At 37.7% G+C, this 13,114-nt stretch overlaps 1 protein-coding gene across 1 annotated transcript; it reads right to left on the bottom strand.

The window, feature by feature from the left end:
- Window positions 1-115: 115 nt before the first annotated feature.
- Window positions 116-2,899, bottom strand: LOC110699644 (40S ribosomal protein S4-3). Its single transcript, XM_021877157.1, has 5 exons — window positions 2,750-2,899; window positions 1,534-1,611; window positions 1,268-1,448; window positions 918-1,015; window positions 116-755 (listed from the first exon to the last, which is right to left on the bottom strand). The coding sequence occupies exons 1-5, from the start codon at window positions 2,750-2,752 to the stop codon at window positions 324-326; spliced, it is 792 nt and encodes a 263-aa protein (XP_021732849.1). The 5' UTR covers window positions 2,753-2,899; the 3' UTR covers window positions 116-323.
- Window positions 2,900-13,114: the final 10,215 nt, after the last annotated feature.

Here is a 13,114-nt window from a genome sequence, read left to right as displayed (position 1 = left end):
AAAGTGTTCTATGTTTGGTTCTCAAAATGGACGTCGTACAACATTGATGGAATCAAAATCAATGAGGTAGAACTCAAACTTAATTACAACCGAAATTTCTAAAGCACCACAACCATTTTGCAACGAAATCAAAATCTTGCCATGAAAAAGATAAATTTTAGCTAGTCACATTCATCTCCAATACAGAAATAACATCTATCACAACCTCACAGCAAGTTTAAAAAGCCAAAATTGTAATGACAGGGAAATAACTAAGCCATTCATCTAAGAAAAATATGTAGAGCAGTTCAACACGAGAGAAACCATATTGGCATTACATAAAATTAAGCAGTAGCTGCTTCCTTCTGCAGCCTCTTCCTAGCCTCCTCAATAATAGACAACTTGATACCCTTACCCTTGGGAACAGATACCCATGGCTTGGTGCCCTTGCCAATGATAAAAACGTTGCCTTGACGAGTTGCAAATTCGTGACCAGCAGCATCTTCAACGTGAATGGTTTCAAAACTTCCCTTATGCTTTTCTCTGTTCTTCAGGATTCCAACACGCCCTCTGTTTCTACCTCCAGTCACCATAACAACATTACCGACATCAAACTTGATGAAGTCAACAATCTTGTTGGCTTCCAGGTCAAGCTTGATTGTGTCATTGGCCTTGATAAGTGGGTCTGGATAACGGATGGTGCGACCATCATAGGTGTTCAAATAGGGAATACCTTTCTGGCCAAACTGAATTGATCGGACCTTGCAGAGTTTGTACTGCAAAGTAGATGGATGTACAAAATAAGACACAATTCTCTATTATTATAAAGGAGACTTAACTGGTGGCATCATGGCACAAGAAGAGCATAAAAGATATCAAGTCAAATAAATGAATCAGAACTAAATGCAGTAAATTCTTAGAAGCAAATGACAGTATACCTTAGCCTCTTCATCTCTGATAGAGTGCAAGCGGAATCTTCCCTTAGTGTCGTAAAGCAGACGGAAATTCTCATTTGTCTTGGGAATGGAAACAACATCTGAAAATAAAGGCATTTCCCATTAACAGGTGCCAAAAAAGAGTTTATAAATAGTAATCAGGCATTAGTTATCCTAACAAAGATTGTTAATTTGTTATAATACTAATTGAACAACAACAATATGTATAATATGGGGGAAAAAACATCATGTCTGAACTATATAATGGTGAATACATCATGCAATCCAATCTTAAGGAATCTTACCAACTTCGTATAATGCTAAATTAAGACAGCAATTGAAAGAGAACATACCCATAAAACCAGCTGGATAGGTCTTATCAGTCCTGACCTTGTTATCAACAAGGACATGTCGTTGCATCAAAATAGCTTGGACCTCCTGGTACGTAAGGGCGTACTTTAACCTGTTACGCAGAATAAGGATCAAGGGCAAGCATTCCCTTGCTTTGTGGGGACCAGATGAAGGTTTAGGAGCCTGCATATCATATAAAGCAAACATAAGAAACAAATTACAGTAGCATTACAGCCAGATGAATAAAGTGCAAATTTGTGTCACTTACAAATGCACCACCAAGTTTGTCAAGCATCCAATGCTTGGGGGCATTGAGCCTCTTCAAATGTTTCTTCAATCCTCTCGCCTGCAATTCAGATAAACAGAAAGGCATGAATGAAAGCAACATTGGAGAACATATATGCATATCCTAAACTAGTAAACTAAACGATTGATAAGTGCAATGACAAAATAGAATACTAGAAAATTCTCAACAGCATTATAAGATCAACTCTGCAATTAATACTCTACTAGAGATGATGTCAAAAATTCAATACGAGCACAGGAAGAGGAAGCTCTGCAGCCAAGTGACCACCAAGAACAGTGTTATACATTTCCCACCTGAATTTAACTCCTACCTTACAACACACTACCATTTATAGCACGATTGAATGAAAAATAAGTAAAATAAAACTTTCATTTCACCTTTGCAATAAGTCGTATATGAAATTTAATAGCAAACTCAGATTAAATAGCCATTTCGATCAAATTGTTAAACATATCATTCGGCGAAAACAATGAAACATATCCCATCATCAATAGACGAAAATGCTAAAAAAAACGCGCTCAAACACTCTTCATCCATTTCCCCAACCGAGAGAAACCTCGGTCAGTACCACACTAAACCGGGTTACTAGATAGCCGGTAATTAGGGAAGCACCGTTACAACATAACCAAAGCAAAAGCTATAGTCATCACTCATCAACCACCTCACTATGGCATCATTAATACAATCAACTGATACCTTCAATTCAAAAGCAACACGAAATGTATCTACATTAGAGGCTTCAAACCACATTCCAACCAGAAATTACCCAAAAAACCAATATACAAAATCATTAGATCAAGATAATTATACAATTAACAAATTTCATCACATTTTTTATCAATTCACAGTCTTTAACCACATAAATCACCCAGTAAAATCTCAAAAATTAAAAAAAAAAAAAAAAAAAAAAAAAAAAGACCCAGTTCACATTTTCACAAGAGAAAAATAACAGAAATGCATATAAATGAAAAATAAAAAAAAAAATAAAAAAAAAGATTAAATTGATGAAAAATTAAAGACCCGTATACATGCAGCCGATCCCAGAATCAAAATTCCACAGAAAACAACAATTACATTCAGAAAAAGTTCAGATTATGCAATGAACAAAAATCATAGTATTGGTAATTAGAGAAAACAAGAAACGAGTAGATTACAAGAGATTAAAGAGAAGACTGACCATGTTTGAAGATTTGGGTGGAAGAGAGAGAAAGTTGTTCTCTCTTCAGCGGCGTTTGTTCGACAACAGAGATTGGTTAAGCAGGAATGAGTGAGGATTCAAATCAAAAACCCTAGTCTGTATCTGTTATCAAAAAGCTTTGCTAGGGTTTTCTACATAGTTGGGCCTTTTTATAAACAGAAATGTAATTCTAAACTTAGCCCAACTAAGTATCCCCTTGGACGGTTGGACTTGCTCCTCGTGGACTATGTGTATTTTTTCTTTGGATGACTGCAACGAGCCGAGCCGAGCCGAGTCGAGTATTGCTTTGTTTATACTGTATTACGGAGTATTTACTTTTTCTGTATTTTTTACAAAAAATTTGACACGTTTTGACTTATACACTGTTATCAAATTATATTTTGACTAATTTTTGTAATTTATAGCTACGATAAACATACATAGTCATGTGAGATTTTGTTTAAATCGTCTCAATGTGAATTCATAACTACTTTTTACAATTTTATAATGTTGATAATTAAAATATTAACTGTTAAAACTATGCTCTGGCAAACGTGATAAAGAAATATGTCAACTAAAAAAATGGAGAAAGTATGATTTAACTTAAGCTAGTTCAGATCAAGTTCGATTTCGAGTTTTCAACTTACAATAATGAAAATATATTCAAGTTCAATTGATTTAGGAGATATAATTTACTGATCGAGCCGAGTTTATATAAATGTTTTTCTTATATATGAGCTTTGCACTTTTGACATTTAAAAGTCCAAAATTAAAGCATAATTATAAAAAGGAAAATTTAACGGGAATAATCCAACCTTTGCTCCGTTCTCCCATTAATCCAACCTTTCGATTATTGCGCATTAATCCAACCTTTGCCTCCCATTTTCTCCCAGCAACCCTTGTAGGTCAACAACCAGTTTCAACCGGTTTTTATGATGACGTGGCACTTACCGTTGTTGTTTGAATTATTTTGTTTTTTTAAAAAAATAGAAAAAAACTCCCCTTTATTTAACAACCCCCCTCCCTCCTCTGTTCAGCTTTTCCCTTGTGTGTTCCTCCTCGATTCTTCACAACCATTCTTTCTCAATCCTGCTTTATTATTTGAGGTTACGAATTAATTTAGAAAAAATCTGTAATTATGGATAGGGCAAAACAGCGAGGAAGTTGCAATTCTGGTTCGTCTTCTTCAATGGGTTGTTTGTCGAACTTGAAATGCAAATGTGGAACTGATGCGGTGGTGCGTACTGTGAAGAATGGTCCAAATTCTAGAATGAAATTCTATGGCTGTCACTCATGGCCTGTGAGTTGCGTTGTTGTTGTAATTGAATTAGGGATTACAATTTAGGGTTTATTTGGGAATTTAATACTGGTTGTGTGTTTTTCAATTTCAGGATGCGGATTGTGGATTTTTCAAGTGGATTGGTGGTGTTAGAGAAATAGAGGATGAACTCCGCTTTCAGTTGTTCGAGAAGGAAACCACAATTGCGGAATTGGAAATGTAGAAGCAGATGGTTGAAGAGAAGGTTAAGAAGTTGCAATTGAAAAAGGAGAACATGGAAGAAGACTTGCAGGAGTTGAAAGCAGAGGTTTCTCAAATGCGAATTGAACTTATGAAGAGTTCTAGGAATGAGAAGAATTTTTCTTTGGCTTTAATGTTATCATGGGTGTTATTTGGGATTATTGTGATGTATTTGAAGTAGGTTGTATTAGAATTGTTGAATGTAATGTGTTGAAGTTATTAATAAAAGGAAGGTGTTTGGAAACATTCAATCTTTTCTGTGTGCATATATATGTATGTGCCTTGGTGAAATGTGTTGACAGTGTAACAAAAACCATGTTGACAGTGCATGACAAACCATACATAGTTGACAATAATTTGGCCAACAATGATAGGCATAAATTACATGCCACCATATTGACAGTGTAGCATAAACCATACATAGTTAATAGGCTAAAACATTGTTCACAAAATATTCCCTAAGTCAAAATAAAGGCTAAAATATTGTCAATACATGCAACTGATAGGCTAAAATATTCAGAAAACAGGAAGTACATATTGTACTCAAAATATGGCTAAAATTACATGCCACCATCTTAGTTTTGATCCAGGTACTTGTTGTTGTTGTGTTGAACACCTCATCACAGCTTGTCAAACTTGGTTGCCTTGAGTTCCAGGGTCATTCTGCCTGCCTTGAGAAGGTCCCTGTGAACACATGACAGCACAGTGTAAGTGAACAAAGAAGATCATAAAGACATGAAACTAAACAGAGTGAAATGAGCTAACTCACTCCTTGGATAGCACTGCCATCAGCTGAAATAAGCATCCCAACACCAACAGGAGGCATGTTCCTTCCTCTTCCTCTTCCTCTTCCCCTTCCTCCTTGTCCTGTTGCAGTGCTCCCCCCAACAGATGCAGTAGAAGAGGATCTGCCACCTCTTGAACCCCTGCCACCTCTTGAACCAGGTCCTCCTCTTATCATCCTCCCCCCCTCTCCCAAGCTGGGTAGGTTGTGTAGTAGCAAGGTGATGTTGTTGGGTGGCACCAGTAGGTTGCTGCACAGTAGAGGTTTGAGTTTGTTGGTCAGCAGACCCTTCTGAATGGGGTACCTGACCATCATTCCTTGGTCTGCCCTTTGGTCTTTTTGCTGGAGGTTCACTAGAAGTAGCTGTGTTGTTGTTTGGACACCTTCTTTTGTTATGACCCTTCTCTTTACACACACTGCAGGTCATTTCCATGCCAACCCTTGTCATTGTCCCTGGTTTTTTGGGATTCTCATGAGGATCCTTGATCCTATTCTTCCTAGGTCTGCCTGTTCCTATCTTGATTGGAGGGGGTTCAAGGCTACAATTCACTTGTGGCCAATGTCTTTCCCCCTGACATGGTGGAATTGACCCTGAAATTGAGAGCATAATCATATATTAACAACATTAACATTGACAGCATAAGCCTAACTTTAACTAAAAACAAACCTGCATAAGCTTTCATGTACACATCCTTCCTGTACCATTTATCAACATAGTCTTCAGCATTTTGGTGCAGGAAAAAGATGCATGCAATTGCATGGCAACATGGTATTCCAACCATGTCCCACTTTATGCAAGTACAGGTTCTTGTCTCCAAATTCACAACTAATTGATCTAACTGGTAGCTGACATTAAACAATGATTCAGTTGAAGGCATGACATCACAGTATGCAGCTTTGTCTTTCTCTTTCTCAAGCTTCTTCTGAATATTAGGGCAAAGAACTGAAGTACATTTCTGCATTTCAATCCTCTTTAGCACAAGCCTCTGCATCAAGGCAGCCCTAATCTCCTCAAGCATATAAATCAGATGCTTTGTTCTAGCATTAATGATATACCCATTAAAGGTCTCAGCCATGTTACTAGTGATTGCATCTATTTTCACAAATGTGTCCAAGAAGGCTCTACAGAATAGCTTAGGGTTGTAGCCTTTAAATGCAGTGGCAGCATCTGAGTTTAATGTCTCCAGCTTCTCTAAAGCATCATTATAATCAGCTAAGTTGTATGCCTTAGCTATTGTCCAAAACAGAAGCTTCAAATCATCCCCCTTATAAGTTCTATGCCACAGTGCAAACACATGCCTAGCACAGTGTCTGTGCTCTGCCCTAGGGAGGACAACTTTAACACCATTCAAGATAGCCTTCACAACAAACAACATAACCATATATCACAAATAAGGCAATAAAATGCATAACAATGAAATAACTTCAACAGACAGAAGACATACCATGTGTTCGTTTGAAATGATGCAGATCCCTTCTCCATCTCCAAGATCTAAACACTTTTAAAGTTCCCCAAAGAACCACTCCCAAGACAGATTGTTTTACCCCTCAGCAACTGCCCAGGCAATGGGATACATTTGCTCATTGCCATCCCTGCCAACTGCTGTCAACAGCTGCCCTCCCAGAAAAGTTTTCAGAAAACACCCATCCACACAAATCACCCTTCTACACCCCTCTTTCCAACCATTTTGCAAACCCTCAAAACAAGTAAACAATCTCTGAAAAACAGGTGTGAGTGGCTTTTTCTTCAGTGTTGTCACAGTCACCAACTCAAGTGAACTCCTTGGACTACTACTCTTCAAAGAAGTCATGTACCTTCCAACCTTTTGATAATGCTCATGCATTAACCCATGGAGCAATTTGTGTGCAGCATATTTCACCTTATATGCAAATCCCCTCCTCACTACCACCTTAAAAGCCCTCCTGATTGTCTCAATGATCTCTTTGGCAGGCCAATGGGGTCTACTTTTGAACACCTTTAAAAATTGCCTAGCTACCCAAGTAGAATTCAGTTGTCTATTTCTTTTCACGTTTCTTTGACAGGTATGGTCTGACTCAACCCTTTTAACCACAAATGTTGCTCTCCTAGAATCCCAAGCACCATACAGGTACAAACCACACCCTGGCACACACCCAACTCCAAGTCTTTGCTGCCTTTTCTGGTCACTGATCTCAAATACTAGATCCCTTCCCTGTAATATAGCATACTTAGCCACTACATCTTTAAAAGCATCCCTAGATGCAAACCTTTGACCAACCTTCCAAGTGAACACAGCAAAATCTGTGTCTGCTTTCACCAGAGTACCTGACCTCTTCTTTCTTTTTTCCCTAGTTTCATCCTCATCACTGTTTCCTGGAGTCAGTAAATCATCATCACTGTCATCATATTCACTCTCATTTCCTTCCTGACCAGTCCCTACTGTTGCTCCTCTTACTTGAGTCCGTTCCCCATGGTTGCCTAACCTCCCTTCAGCAGCTTCCCTCTGAAGTTGCTCTGCTATTTCAACAAGCTTAGCAGAACAAGTCCTCACCCTCTCTTTTGCAGTATTGAACTCTTCATCATCTACTTCTGTTTCATACCCTCCATCATCTAAAAGCAAACTTTCATTGAACCCCTCCTCCTGCTCATCAAACTCATCTTGTAGATCTAAACTTCCATCTGACTCATCCTTAGTGATAGGATCATATAGTGGATCTGAATCCTCACTCTGCTCAGAAAAGTTTAAAAGCTCATTCCATTGTAGTGGACTTTCTGGTCTGTTATCTAGCCAAGGGTCATCCTCTACCACACCAACCCCTTTTCCTTTATCAGTGATAGGATCATAGACTGGATTTGAATCCTGAGTCTACTCAGAATATTTTATAAGCTCATTCCATTCAATTGGGCTTCCTGCTCTGTTATCTACCCAAGGGTCATCCTCAATGATCTTTTGGGGTGAGTTTGGGTTAGGTTCTGTGGAAGGAGAAGCAAATGTTGTTTGACTGTATTGACTGCCAAAGGTAGATGTAGAGAGAGGTGTGGGTGTGTGTCTGTCTTTTTTTTGGTTTATTAAGGGTTGAGTGTAAGGTGGCTTAGATTTCTGTGAGACAAGATCTGAGGTACAAGCATCTTTCTGGTTGGAAGCATCTTTTATCGTTAAAGGTTTGGGTGGCACCTCCTTATTGGCAACTTCTGCTTATGTTGAAAATGTGGGCCCTCCATTCCATCACACACATAAATTTCAATACATCTGTTTTTCTCAACTAAACTCCTCATCTCCAGCACTTCAAGGTCTGAGTAAACCTTTCTCAAACCATTTGCTAAGGTCATACCAAGAACTAAATAAAACAGGAAGTCTATCTTATCATAGTCCCCACATTTTTTTGCAAAATCTTCCAACCACCACCAATACAACTTGTCAGGATCAATGCAGAAAGTCCTAACTTTTCCACTTTTATATACTACCTCTCCATTTGCATAAGTTTTGAAAACACCCCCAAAACAATACTTCAGTGTGACAGCAGAGAAAGGGTCATCAAACTACCAACAAACCACAACATACACAACAATTTACAACTAATTAACCAAAGTAGAGCAAAAAATTCGCAATAAAACAATCAATTATTATCAAACACCACATTCATAACACTACACCAAACATCACAACAATTGTCGCAATTACATAGCATAGGCATCCAAAAAAAGCAAATTTACCACACCTAACATACAATTAGCCATAAAAGGAAAAAAAATTTAGGGTTCGCTGATGACATACCTCCATGTGTAATGCATTGATTCGAGGACCACAGCAGTCTTCTGCGCGAATTCGTCCGGCTTTCACCAAGTACAAATTTAGGTAGAACAGAGTGGAGAGCAGTAATTGGAGTGAAAGGAGGAGAGTGAAAACAGTAAGGAAAAAAAGTAATTTGAAGGGAGTAGTAATGGCGATCAACGCTCATCAATTGATGGTAATGGTGACACAAGTGGTTGGAGTAGTAATGGCGCCTAATTCATTGAGGAGGGAAAGCAAATAGTCAACATGTCAACGGTAATAAGATTGACTTCTTTAGCCGGTTGCCAGTTAAAAAGGGTTGCTGGGAGAAAATGGGGGGCAAAGGTTGGATTAATGCGGAATAATCAAAAGGTTGGATTAATATGGGAGAACGGAGCAAAGGTTGGATTATTCCCGTTAAATTTTCCTTATAAAAATCCTAATCATAAAGTGTAGCATTTTATTTGAGTGATCAACTAATTTACGGCATGTTCTCTTCATCTTAGAAAAATAAGTTTTAGGTCAAATGAGTTCAGATAAGTTCAGAAGATCAGTTAAGATAAGTTATAATGAGGTCTAATAAGTTTAACAAGATCTTATAAGTTCCAATAAGTTTTATTCACCTTATTTTCAGTTATTTCAACCCTCCATAGGTGTGAACCAATGAGAGGGGTGAGTAATAAAATCAGATAAGATCAAATAAGTTCCGTGGAAAATAAGTTTTGATAAGGGTTACCTAAGTACAAATTACAACTAAAATAAGTTTTAATAAGATTTAATAAGTTCAATTTAATTCAGTTAAATTCAGAAAAGTTCAGTTAAGTTCATATAAGTGAAAATCAGTTGAATTCTTGAATATAACGCACCCTTAGTTTCAACAAGTTCTAATCAAGTCTAATATAATTATATCAAATACTACTTTTTAAAATAATAAAGTATTATATATAATCACGAAAATTATAGTTTAAACTCCCTCGAAAGAAAGGGTTCTCTCTATTGATGATAGCGAACTCCTAGTTGTGCCGGCTATTCTACCCTAGATAGGGTTCCGCTCCCCTTTAGCAATGGCTGAGGGGATTATCGAGAAGTGTGTGAATTTGAAAATTGATGATGAATCAAGAGAAGCCATAGACCTCAGTGCTATAAACCCTAACGATGGTGAGGAGAATTTGGGACTGATGCTTATAGGCAGATTGTTAACAGAGAGATCATACAACTTTGAGGCGTTCAAAAGAACTATGGTCAATATTTGGGCGCCATCAAAAGGTATTGCAATTCATAATTTGAGCCCTAACCTTTTCGCAATTCAATTCTTTCGTTGGAAAGATAAAGAGAAGGTTATGGAGTGGCAGCCATGGTGTTTTGATAACATGCTTATTCTCTTAAAGGAGGTGGAAGGGCATGAACAACTAGAAGAGGTGACAATCAACTTTTCTCTGTTTTGGGTGAGAGTGAAAAATTTACCTTTTAATTACTGTAGGGAATATTTCAAACATCAACTTTGAGCCCCACTGTGATCATGCATTTAAGTATGGTGGCGCCCAAAGGGAAAGAAGCTAGAGATAAAAGAATCGCCAACAAGTTTTAGGAACTTGTAATCCGTTCACGGGTGTGAAGGTTACACCCCATTCACGATCACGGAGATCGCTAACTCAACAGTGGTCCGGAACCATGACTGGATATTTGGGGATGATGGTACGAATCCAACCTAAAAGAGATTGAACCCGCCCTAAATCGGCCTCTACTTAATTCTTAAGATATTCATGTGCGCTTCCCGATTAACATCCATACAATAAGTTAATCCTAAACCTGTTTAATCTATATTGGTTGATTATTAATGCACAAATAAATCTATTATTGGCGATCACTTGAAATTAAAATCATATAAAACCTAAAATCAGATTATTAATTATCTTATTAGGCATGATTTCAAGTACAAATTCCCTTTAAACCTGCAAGAAAGGGCGTGATCAAGCGATAACAATGAACAATTAAGTAACATAATAATTATTGACACAACAAATCATCATCATAATCAAAACATCATTAGCAAGATCCTAGGCATGATACTAAACGGATTAAGAACAAACCCTAGCATGTCACTAAATAATAATCAAGATTAAAGCTTTAGCCTAAACATGATACTAAAAAGCATGAAGACAACGTAACATGACACTAGAAAGCAAAAGCATCCTAACATATACTAGAAATCACAAAAGCATCCTAACATGATACTAGGAATTAAAATAATATTTTAAGCATGATTTCTATATCAAAGGAATAAATACGTATTAGGGAGATCAAATTACTCACTTTGATGCCTCGTATCTCTTTCTATCAAAACAATAAACACGTTAGTAACTTCAAGAGAGATTAAAATCAAACAAACCAAATAAATCAAATAATAATTGAAATATAGATTAGGACCAAACCCTTAGAACTATCAACCTTCCACGTCGAGCTCGAAGGCAACTACGAGAAGGGCTTGGAGTATTCAAGTCTCGCAAAGGACGTATGGTGTGTGATGTGTTTAGGCTAAGGCTAAGAAAGAGAGAGAGAAAAGCTTATAGCTTAGAGAGGGGTTAAGATGATGATTGTTGGTGATCAAGCTTGTTGATGATTGAAAAAGAAGGAAAACAACCTCTATTTATAGGGAAAAAAGAGGGAAAAATCAGAATAAGAGTTAGAATTCAACTCGGAGTAAAACTGATAGTATCGTGAAACGCCAGCTATATCGCGGCACGATATTAGTATCGTAGCGCGATATGAGCATCGTTCAGCGATACTTTTGGAAGATAGAATCCGTACGGAATCCGACTTCCAATCAAATTGGGACAATCGTATTTCCGTACATATTCTAATTTTATCAGAATTAATCCTATTAAAAAACAAGTATTTCATCCGAAGTAAAATTATTAAATTTTATCATTTCAAAAAAAACAGGATAAATCAAAACCTTCTAGAGGATTGTAGAAGCTAATAATAAATCATAAGGGATTTAGGAATGATGTTTAAGGTTAATGGACCCTCCACATGATCATTGGGTCGTAGGTAAGGTAGACCTAGGTTCGGTTTGGGCTTGGTTTAGTATTTTGGCCATAACTTATTCGTTTTAAGTCGGATTTGGGCTTATAATATATCGTTGGAAAAATCTTTTCAAACCCCATCCAACTACACAATAATTGGACCAGGATTATGGACCAAAATAAACTGGTTTGGACGATTTATAAAGAGGACACGAAATGAATGATTTTCAAAGACACGAAATGAATGATTTTGGGTTTAAAGGCACGAAATAAATGATTTTTGGCTTAAAACATTTAAAGAAATGCTAGAAATGGTCAAAGATAAAGTTCACAAGACTCTTCAACTCTTCACCTAACTCGATAATCAAAGACGTGAAAGGTACTCATCATTGGGTTTGGTTTTTGGGGAGACACAATCAGGTGTCTACAATTACCGTTCGGATGAGCATGTGAAATCACTAGTGCGTGATATGGGAGAGATTTTGGAGCTTGAGGAGGATGTGCTTGGAATAGGTAGATATCGTAGAGTTAAGGTGATGCTTGATACCACACTCCCATTGAGACGATTCTAGCGCTTTAAGGACAGGAAGGGGCATGAATTGAAGGTGGACTTTGCCTATGAACGACTACAACATTTTTGTTTTGCGTGTGGAAGGATGGGTCACTTAGAGAGATTTTGCCACTTTGTGCCTGACTAGGAGAAGGAAAGAAAGTTAGGGTGGAACTCTACTCTTAAGGCTACTCCCAGAAAAGGTAGACTTAAAGAGATGGAGGAGGTGGAAGGAATTGGTGGAAAGAGAGTTTTATTTGTGACAAAAGCAGGGGAAGCTTCTTCAGATTCGGATATAGCCAAGGAAAATCTCGAGGTGAATGTTACTAGTGGTGTGGAGACCAGTGAGAATAAGGGGGATAGGGCTACACCTTATGAGACGTCTGTTGTTGTGCAAGAGAGGCAACTGACTGCTCCAAACCTGTTGAAGTAGATGCATGAAGCTCATCAATCAGCCTCTGCTACCCAGGTCCACCTTACCTACGACCCAATGACCATGTGGAGGGTCTATTAACCTTAAACATCATTCCCAAAACCACATTTGTGGTGATGTTAGGAATAAAGGAGGGGTGGTTTGGAGGTTTGTCGGCATCAACGGATGGCCGAAGGAGGAAGACAGGCATAACACTTGGAAGCTCATCACTCATCAATGCGAGAATAGTGAAGTACCGATTTTACTTGGGGGCAATTTTAATGAAATTTTATAGCATAGTCAGAAGGAAGGAGGAGCTGAT

Source organism: Chenopodium quinoa, unplaced genomic scaffold, assembly GCF_001683475.1.
Source record: "Chenopodium quinoa cultivar QQ74 unplaced genomic scaffold, ASM168347v1, whole genome shotgun sequence".
Lineage (NCBI taxonomy): Eukaryota > Viridiplantae > Streptophyta > Magnoliopsida > Caryophyllales > Amaranthaceae > Chenopodium > Chenopodium quinoa.
This window is presented reverse-complemented; position numbering and strand designations above follow the sequence as displayed.

Excerpts from the sequence above, each read along its gene's own strand:
- LOC110699644 (XM_021877157.1), bottom strand. Across the intron at positions 1,449-1,533 it reads ACAAACTTGGTGGTGCATTT|GCTCCTAAACCTTCATCTGG; the intron begins GTAAGTGACACA and ends TATGATATGCAG. Across the intron at positions 756-917 it reads TCAGAGATGAAGAGGCTAAG|TACAAACTCTGCAAGGTCCG; the intron begins GTATACTGTCAT and ends TCTACTTTGCAG.